The 10,809-nt window shown below is 32.1% G+C and overlaps 2 protein-coding genes across 2 annotated transcripts in view; both read left to right on the top strand.

Annotated features, from left to right (window-relative positions):
- LOC109363357 (chorion class B protein M3A5-like) lies at positions 3,430–7,142 on the top strand. The gene is made up of 3 exons (XM_019609597.1): positions 3,430–3,628; positions 5,598–5,772; positions 6,943–7,142. The coding sequence occupies exons 1-3, from the start codon at positions 3,493–3,495 to the stop codon at positions 7,034–7,036; spliced, it is 405 nt and encodes a 134-aa protein (XP_019465142.1). The 5' UTR covers positions 3,430–3,492; the 3' UTR covers positions 7,037–7,142.
- LOC109325800 (chlorophyll a-b binding protein CP26, chloroplastic-like) overlaps positions 8,696–10,809 on the top strand; it is a 5,701-nt gene continuing 3,587 nt past the window's right edge. The window contains exon 1 of the mRNA XM_019558366.1: positions 8,696–8,983. Within this exon, the coding sequence (XP_019413911.1) occupies positions 8,773–8,983 (211 nt within the window). The 5' untranslated portion in view covers positions 8,696–8,772. The remainder of the gene's footprint in view (positions 8,984–10,809) is intronic.

The raw sequence follows: 10,809 nt of genomic DNA, 5'->3' as shown, positions 1-10,809 counted from the left end.
TAATATGTTAATATTAATTGCAAACGTTTTAAGATCTTTTTTAATAATTAGTATTAAAATCATTATTTTGAAATAAATTCATTATCAGTTATTTGTTAAGGGAGTTAGAATATTAACATATTTCCTTATTAATTGTAATATCATAACTCATTTCCACATTCATTAAATACACACAACAAATAAACACAGGGGAACACCAAAAGTAACAAAACAGAAACAAAAGTAACATAATAATAATAATAATAATAATAATAATAATAATAATAATAATAATAATAATAATAATAATAATAATAATAATAATAATAATAATAATAATAATAAACAATCATTTACATGCTATATCTTTATATAATTTACTATTTAAGCAACAAAAACAAAAGTAATAAAAGGTTAAAAACACAAGAGGATATGAAGCTTATCACTAAATAATAATAGTAAAGCCATAAAAGTAAACATTGCCTTCGAAATTGACATACCAATAAAAGTGGAAAAACGGTACTTATTAAACCTATTGAATAACATACTCACACTAACATAATATCAAAGATAATAATTAATAGTAAACATAATATCAAAGATAATAAGTAATAGTAAAGCAAGAGTAACAAAATAAAATTGTTAAATGTTGGTACTTGTTAAATAAACACCAAAATGTGTTTCTAAAACAACAAATATAACACTGAAAACAACAAAAACATCATAGCAATAGTAAAGCAAGAGTAAAATAACAAAATAGATAGAGTAAAATAGTTACAAAAACCAACGAAAGGAAAGGAGAAAAATTACCTTCGAAACTCTATAAGAACAAATGCAGCTAAAACAAAGTTAGAGGTAAAAATGACATCAAATAAAGTGTTATGGTAAAGTGGAAGTATAATAGTTACACAAACCAACAAAATGAAAGAGTTATACCTTCCAAACTCAAAATGATGAAGAAATGAAGGTGAAAAAATATTGTATCCAATATACTTACCCCAATATATTCTTACCCAATAAAAGGACTTCTCCAAGTATTGGTAAATGTAGTAGGTACATCACAAAGCAAGGCTTCATTGATAAAGAAGTACAATGATGACACAATCTTTTGAGAGTGAAAAAAATATGGTGTAATAATTATGAAAAAATAAGAGATGAAAATAAAATCCATGAGATGAACATCAAACAAATGCTACCACGTTTAAGGGAAGTGAATGAAACGACAATTGAGAAGAAGAAAGAAGAAAGGCACACCACGAAAGCTTGACTGAACCAGATTTGAAATAAAAATGAAATAGAGTTTATTGGGGTGTTTGATGGATTGATAGGAATTATTAGAGGTGGGCCATGGTAAATAACAAAAGGATAAGAAGAGTCAAATGTATGGGTTGACTTTGATCATGTGTGATAGAGTGTATGTTAGGAACTGAAGCTTTTTAGGAAGGAAATTTTTGGCTGAGCAATTGACATGTGGCATAGATGACTTTCTTTTGTGCTAAGCAATTGACATGTGGCATAGAGGACATTCTTTTGTTAAATAGTAAATAGATTACATAATTGTGTATATCAGATGCATATTACATTTAAATTAGCATAAACAACCATTCCATTGGTTGGGTGGAAGATATAATGACCTAGGATATATATATATATATCACAATTCGTTTAAAAAAAAGAGGGATCAAGTTACTCTAAATCTCCATCATTCTATTATAATCTAAAGGCTTATAATTCTTATTTTAAAAGTTATGTGAAAGTTACATGTCACTCAATAGTCAATCTCATGTTTTCTTCTTTCTCTTATACCATATTCAATAACCTTGTCAAAATATTTTTTCAAGAAATTTGTGATTTGTCAGACATCCTTCATTATACTACACCAGTTGAAAGAAGCAAGAACTGAAAAGAAAATTAATGTTTTAGCTTCAAATACTCGTATCATAATCTCATAACAAAAAAAGGCAGAACAAAAAGAAACTTATTGGTCATGGTCATTTATTCTTTTAGGACATGAAAAATTGTAAATTTGAAGTGTTAGTACAATGAAGGAATTAAAAAATAGTAATCTTTATTGTTGTTTTCCTTTGGCAATTGAACTTGCTTTTATACACCCCTTCCCTGACCAAATTCAATGATAAATAAAATGTTTAGATGTACACTTCCTTTGGTAAGTGCAGCCAAAACATTGAATTAATTTTGTAGTGATGTAGTAGAGTGTAGATTTCTAAAGAGAAAACACAAATTTCTTGCTATAACATGTAAACATGGTTATTGAATATAGTAAGAAGGAAAAGATAAAGGGAATGAAGAAAACACAGGGTTAAGTGATATGTGATTTTCACATTACTTTTAAATAAGAATTATAAGCCTTTAGATTATAATAGAAAGAATGGTGGAGATTTGAAATGACTCTTCAAAGTTACTCTTGGAGTAACTTGATCCCTCCTCTTAAAAAAATAAAAAAGACAAAAGGTTACGGAAATAAAAATATAAATTACTAAGTGAAAAAAGAAAAGGGGAGATGCGTAAAGAAATGGAAGAAAATTAGAATAAGGATTATATGTTCCGAAAAATTCTTGTCCACATATTTTAAGTCAACCACATTTTACTAAATAATATAAAAAATTTATTTTATATTTTTATGAATTTTCTTTTTAATTAGATGTCGCATTTTAATTGAAAAGAGAGACAAATTTGCGTCATGTAAGATTTGCAAAAAAATAATATTATGTAGGGAAGCATGTAGAATTTTAGTCTAGGTTTAATTTGATAAGCTTATCTATTAAATAATATGGATCCCTTCAACCTCAACAAAATCATTTAGTGAAATTTAAACTAGATATTACATGTCATACAATAAATAGTTGATGCACTATGTAGTATAAAATGAATAGAACAAAAGTTTTACACACTTCTTGTCTCCGAAATTAAAATCAAACCTAAGGCATTAGTGTCAGAATTGATTTCTCTTAAGACATGATTATAAGACACATGGGAGAGAACATTCAAATAAAGGCAAATCTCATTAACAAATTGAGAGATAACATTTAAATAAAGGCAAATCTGGTTAACAAATTGAGTTCAAGGATACCTACCTTATGACCTAAAGTCTTAAATTTATTTTGGTATTAGGAAGAGTATTTTCTCACTTTTTAAGTAAGAACTAATTTTTTAAAGTTTATGACCACTCCTTATCATTTTTAAAAATTAAATTGTCTTATACTATTAAACTGATACCTTATCAGTGATCAATACTGAATTGAAAGCAACAAGTTGAATCCTCCAAAAAAAATTATTACATATTATAGGATATATCGAATAAATTAGTGCCCACTACTAATGAATATTTCAGCACCTAATAAAACATGAGTGAAAATATTTCGACGACACTATTGAAATACAAAATAAAACACACCACAATTTGGTTCGCTTATTTACCCAACCACATTGGTTTAAACAAAACAGAGCTTCAATTCGAAGAGAAGGGAGAGAGGGAGAGAGAGAGAGAGAAAGATGAGCAGAAGTGCAGGGGAGAAGGGATTGTTGTGGAAGCTTCCAGTGATCAAGTCCAGCGATTTTGGTAAACTTGGCCCCGCCTTCGGATTCGGTGCCGGTTGCGGCCTCGGTTTCGGCGTTGGCATTCTCGGAGGTAACTTTCTACCTACCCTTTCATATTGCAATTAAATTATCTTTCTGTGATTGTTTTCTAATTCGTTTTTTGGGTCTAAATTCATGTAGTAGTTGTTAAAAACTGAAAAAATTAATTTTTTGGTTGTTGACTCAATGAGTGTGTTGAAAAGATGTGTAACTGAGAAATTGGAATAAGTAACTAGCGGAGCTGTAGTTTTGTTTATTGGGATGGTGAAATCAAGCCTTCAAATGGGGTTTGCTTATTTATTATGGAATCATTGGTGGGACTTACAAGAATGAAAATGAGTTTGAGGGTGCAAAATCAGTTTTGATCGTGTTTGTTAGTTGACTATAGCTAGGTCTGGAGCCTAAACCTTGGTTGAAGAAGAAGTGAAAAAAGTTCGCTTCTCTCGCAATAAAACCAAATTTAGGTTTTTATCCCGTGGTTGCAAGGGCAAATGTATAATTGACCAAACCTCGTTAAAATTTTTTGTCATTTTTCTCTTTTATTTATTGTTTGCCCTTTATTTGATTGTTTATGGGCTTATGGCCAATGCTGTTTAACAATCAATACTGCTACACTAACACATACCTATAAGTACGGGTGAGTTGGCTTGAATATGGTCGGATCTTATCAGGGGTCTACAGTTGGGTTCGGGTTTAAAAATTAGACCCGACCAATATTTAGGGTCGAGTAGGGGACATGTATGGCCTGGCCTGGACCCACCTATAGTTACTCACTCATCATGTATATGTGTCTCTATTCAATTATGTACAGAATAATAACATATTCTTTTGTTACAAGTATCATTTATTATCTAATTTTTTCATCATATATCATAATTAACAATATATACATATATCATTTTATATGTGAAATTAATAATATTGAGAAGACTTTATCTAAAAGTGTATGTATTATATTTAGTCGAATTTAGGGTCAGGTTCAAAGGTTGTCCTTGTTGACATTTAGGGTCGGGCTAGCTTCAGGTATAGGGTCGGGTTCAGATTCAAAAAATGACCCAATGAATATTTAGGGCCGAGTAAAGAATAAACCTTGCCAGACTCAACCTGATTCATGCTCACCTCTACGACCCTACCTATAAGTCATTTTGATGAACACTAAGAAAGGGTAGGGCGACTCATTGCACGGGGTGCCACCTAGTGAAATGTGACGAGGGTAGATATAAGAGCAATCACAGTGGTTGTTCTTAATGGAATAATAACATTCTTGCTCTTTTCTCTACTGTGTAATTCTTATTTTCTGTTTTTGTTCTTAAATAAGAATAATTCTTGGTTGTTCTTAGCCAAGGGAAAATGAGGAGAGAGGTAGATGTTGTGGGAACCAAATAAGAACAAAAATGATGTTTGCTATTGCGGGGAAAAATGTATGTTGTTCTTATTTCATGAAGAATTGTAATAAATTATAAAATAATGCGTAAGAATGAAGTTTTTATTTGCTGCTGGAGATGCTCTAAGTAGCCTTATATTCACAAGCTAAAAGGTTGTTTCCAACATTTGAACCTGTAACCTCTGGGTCACAAGTCAAACAACCTTATCAATATTATTTGAACACTATTAAAATAATATCCATTCTACCAATAAAGTATCTTAACATAAATCAGTTGCTATAAACACACTATGGTGCTTCATAATTGGTATGCAGAGGAATTCCACGGCTTGATTTTTTTAACAGTGATTAACACTGCTTTGTGCTCTCCTACAAATCTTTATGTACTTTTGACAAATGACAGTTCATCCCTTTTGGCTCTTGCTTCCTCTTTCATGTGGCTGTGTAGGCTCATAGATCATGACCTTTTCTAAGTCTGCTACTAGTAATCTAAATCATCATTTGTTCTATAGTTGCAGGGAAATGTAGCTTATATTGCTGAATTAGTTCATGCTTAGAAGTTACCTAGAAGGTAGAACATATTTAATGCATTTTTTATGCTAATAAAACCTTATGTAAAATATTTATCTGACTCCAGGAGTGGGTATTGGTCCTGGAATTCCTGGTTTGCAAGTTGGTTTCGGATTTGGTGCTGGATGTGGGGTTGGTTTAGGATTTGGCTACGGTATGGGGAAAGGCATTGCACAAGATGAGTACAGGAGGTACACTAATGTTGGAAATCCTTTTCGTAATGCTGGAAACATTGTATCTGAGTGAGTACATTTCCTTACTATTTTTATTTTTTATGCCTTTCTCATATATCCTCTCTTGCGTTACTCTTTTATCTTTCACTTCATTCGTTTATTAATAATTCTTAAAAAATAGCAGTCTGGTGTACGAGGTTCTCACCTAGTGAGGTTTGGGAGAGGGCGTATGTATGCAACCTTATCATCTCAAGTGATGAGGTTGTCTGTTTTCAGGATTTGAATCCATGAACTCTCCGGATAACAAGGCAAACAACCTTACTGTTGCACTGATGTTCACCCTCTTAAAAGTTGGCCTAGTGCACGAGGCTCCTACCTAGTGGGGCTTTGGGAGGGTAGATGAATGCAACCTTACTTCCACAAACAAAAAGATTGTTTTCAAGATTTGAATTCGTGATCTCATGGCCACTAAGCAACATCCTTACCATTGCTAACATTCTTTTGCTTTTAATGATAAAGGATAAACAATGTCTTATATTTCTATTATTAAGGCTAAAAAAGAAGCAAATAAATAAGCCAGCAGAAAAAAAATGTATAGTTAACTAAACCATAGTCTTATATAATTGTGGTTTTTACATTTCTGGGAACCTATAATTTTTGTTTAAATTACCTACTCAGTGTGATTGTTTTGATTGACAAATTTATTGAAGTTTAAACTACAATTAACATTGTTAGAGATGAGAAAATGATAAGTGAGATACTTAGAATTCTTAAGTTCAGCATATCGAAGACTGACTGTTAACTCCACCAACAATGAATGTAACAAACACCACCTGAAGCCAAGTTTTGGTGAACTTTTTTGAATGAGAGTATCAGATTGAGTTGAGACACCCCTTTTCATACAGAATTTTGTTGATATGGAAAGTTTGCAAATTTGCTGTTTAAAGAGTGTGTGAATTCTTTGATTTTGTTGCTTCATATGATTAGATAATGTGTTTCTTTGAGGGGGAAAACTTGTTGATACCAAATAGCACTCTACCAGTTATATACAAATAAAAGGATAACACTCCACCACTATGTGTAGATGATATGCTTTCTAACTAACCTTCAAATATATTATGACTGCAAAGATCAATGTCTTGAAAATTTTCTATATCTGAAATAATTCTGTGTTTGCTTTCAAATTTATATGTGTGTGTGAGAGACAGTGACACTGAATATTTTGCTTGCTTTTGTCAGGGATGATATTACTGCACTTGTGGATGACTTTGTCATAAATACTAAAAAGCTTATCAGGGCAACATCAAAAGAAATTGAGAAGTGGAGAAGATGATGGAAGTGTGCTTTCATTTTTTAATGTACATTTGTATAAACTAAGAGCTGTCTGTTAGTATTTTCATGTTCTGTGTTAAATCATGGTGCTCAGCATGTTTAAACTTGTAGAACTACAGGGTGCTGAAATTTCATATTAATATCCAACTGAGGTAGTATTTAGCCTTCATTCAAAGTAAGGTCCACCATTGTTAACTTAAGTTGGAATAATCTAAAAAAGACCACGTGCGGAGGATGGTAGATTATATACTACTTTCAAGTGAAGAAATTGTTTTTGAGATTTGAATGCATTATCTTTATGTCAAAAGGCAAACAATCTTACAATTATGTCGAGACTTGAGACCAATAATCTGAATACTAGAATTTTGTGAAGTAAATATAGCGGCCTCGGTAAGTTAATAATGGTGGGATTGGTCAGTTTCAGGCAAATAAGGAGAAATGCTTGTGTGGTATTGTTTCTTTTTGGGTGTTTAAACAAACTCTAAATTGCTGTTAAACATTATTAACGATAATATCAACAGGTGAATTGCAGTGTGAAAGAAAAGAACATCATCTGCTTGGTTTGTTTAATAATAATAATAGCTTAGAGTCACTTAAATTATGTCTTATGCATGACAAATAATGTTGTTCTTTTGTGGCTTGGTGTTGCCACCGTCTATAAAAGACCATGTGTAGTGGCACTGTGTGATAGATCTCAGGATGGACAAACATGAGTGATGACCCTTTTTTCTCTCAATATATTTGCAAAATTAGTTATATATATTTTGATATATAATATCTGGTCTGTTAAATGTTTTCTAAAAATCTATTTCTGGTTGCACCAAATTTAAATAGGGAATATTGATTTAGTGGTGTGAAACTTTACTAAATTCTCATGTAAACCAAAATGTTAAAGATTTAATTCATAAGATTGATATTTGTCAAGGGGTGCAATTACACACCCCAAAATCCTTACCCACGAGTGAATGAATACTTTAGTTATAATAAAAAAATTCAAATTGGGAGCTGCAATGTTAGCTGAAGTTGCAAGCCTTAAAATCTTAATCTGAGGAGGTGTGAAAGTGGTCCACACATTTGAAACCATATATTTTTACAGTACAATTATGTTCACAACCCTAAAAACAACAATTATGTCGTTACACTTCAATAGTAAATCATACAAGAGTACTACAACTTATATTAAGTATCATCAACAACACGTTGATTTTAGTGGTATTTGATTAAATTTTAGAAAGATTTAAAGTTCATAAATTCAATTCTTATGAGCAAAACTTTTAAGAAGAATAATCACACATCTCAAAAGTATAAATTCATTAATCATAAAATAAGAGAATACCCTATGAAAAAAAATTATGGGGCAGCCATTACATCTAGATGATAACTCAGAATATATTGGTTTACAAAAATTACCGCCTGGGATGAATCTCTATGTAGCTCTATAGGATAAAACATGTTATCCAAACTCAACCCATTCACCACCTCAAAAGTACCCACATCAGCACCATCATCTTCCACATTATCAGACACTACCCAATCAAATCCTCAACATTAGATTACACATTTTCATACAAAACAAAACAAACCCCATGATCATAAATCTGACATGGCACATTTATATCCACAAAACCATGCATAATAGTACTATCTCCATCTCTTCACTCTTCCATCCTTCATACTTGCCAATCAGGCACCAAACCACATTCACTGAGTTTTTTCTGAGGCTTCCAAAACAGCATCATGGCTGGTTCTCTTGGCATGTCAAAAATGCTTGGAAATCCCATCAACTTGAGTGGTGCAACAAGGGCAGTTCCATCACCCTCTAAATCTTCTAGTTTCAAGACTGTGGCTTTTTTCTCCAATTTTACCAAGAAGAAGGCAGCACCATCTCCAAAGCAGAAACCTTCTGCTGTTGTTTCCCCTGCTGATGATGAACTTGCCAAGTGGTATGGTGAGTTTCCAAGTCCAAGTTTTTTTGTGTGTATATTAAGTTTTAGTTTGTTTTACATCATTTCTCGTATTTGGAAACTTTCCGGATAAGACTGTGTACATCTACCTCTTCAGACAGTTCTAAAGTGGGCCTTGTGCACTAGGCTGTCCACCCTTTCTTACATCATTTGTCATAAATTGTTATTTAGGCTCAGTCTTTCACATTATTTATTAGATGCTAAAAAATATTGAGATGTATCTGTGTGTTGGTCAAAGTAGAAGAGACTTGGGTTTTTTAAGCATGTGTTGTTGAGTTCGATCCTAGCTTATGCAACCTTATTCATGCAGATGGTAGGTTCCCTCATATTTATCTGTAATAGCAGGCCTGAGATAGCTTATGGTGTATGAGTAATAAGCAGATATATGGCTAACCCCAAGCAATCACACATGATAGTGGCAAAAAAGATTATGAGGTATCTAAAGGGGATTCTTAACTATGGCATCTTGTTCCCTAATCATAAGAAACAGAGTGAACTACCACTTGTAGGATACTCAGACTTTAATTGGAGTGGAGATAAGGAGGAAAGGAGTAGCACATCAGGGTACACATTCTCCACTTTTGGTGCTCCAATTTCATGGAGTTCCAAGAAGCAAAATGTGGTGGCACTATCTACATATGAGGCTGGATACATTGCAGCCTGCAATGTTGCCTACCAAGGCTTATGTCTAACATCTTTATTGGCAGAATTGAAGTGTGGTGAAGTTAAGAAATTTGAGTTAAGAGTTGACAACAAGTCATCCATAAACTTCACAAGGAATCCAGTTAGTCATCGAAGGAGTAAACACATTGAGATAAAATACCACTTCTTAAGATATCAAGTTGGTAAAGAGAAGGTTGAACTGATTCACTATCCCACAGAAGTTCAAATAGATGATGCAATGACTAAGGCATTGAAGGTGGACAAATTTGAAAAGTTGAGGAACATGTTTGGTGTATTTAATTTTCAGTAGAGTGTAATGTTAGGTGTATATTTCAATCTAAGCTTTGTGTTATCTTCTTTCTCTGTTTTTTTGTTACCTGTTTTGAATCTTTGGATTAATGAAGGGTGTTAGAAATTGTAATCCAAAAGGGTGTTAGTTAGAAGTGGTTAGGAGTTATGGTGGCGTTGAAAGGTTTATTTGAGATGAGGCTTTCCCCTATCAACAAATAGTCCTAGCAGTGGTGTCAATTTGTTGAAAGTGAAATTCCTCTTCTTTGGCGTGTTTCCTTTTTATTTGATTAAGTAAGTGAACTCGGTTTTATTCTTTGTTCGCCATCTCGACTTTGTTGAAAAAAAATTCCAACGCCGGTATAATGGTTTCAAGAATATTCCAGTTACAACTTACTTTTAATAATCATGTGAATAAGTTATTCCTTCTTTGCCCCATCTCGACTTTGTTAGAATAAATTCTAATGCCGGTACAATGGTATCGAAGCAATCCCCTATTACATAATTATTAAGTACCTTTGAATACCATCTCGGTTTTGTGGAATAAATTCCAACATCAGTTTAATGATATTCTAATGTACAAAAATGATGAATAGTTAGTTGTTAGAAATAAATAAATAAATAAAGAACAAAAGAATAATAAAGTTAAGTGACCTTTATTTATTTACTCGCTTTCGGGTTCCTTTTATTAACAAACCAAACTTCTTCCTTAAGGAAGGTTGGTATTAAAGAATAAATAAATTGTAGAATGTAAATAAAAATAAATAAAAGTTAGTAAGTTAGCTTCATCATTTTTGTATATTAAAAGGTGTTTCAACAAATAAATTTATTGATAACACTTTACTATTTTACAATTTAC

The sequence above is a fragment of the Lupinus angustifolius genome, chromosome LG13, assembly GCF_001865875.1.
Source record: "Lupinus angustifolius cultivar Tanjil chromosome LG13, LupAngTanjil_v1.0, whole genome shotgun sequence".
NCBI lineage: Eukaryota > Viridiplantae > Streptophyta > Magnoliopsida > Fabales > Fabaceae > Lupinus > Lupinus angustifolius.
The sequence above is the reverse complement of the archived record's forward strand: the minus strand, read 5'-3'. Positions and strand labels throughout refer to the sequence as shown.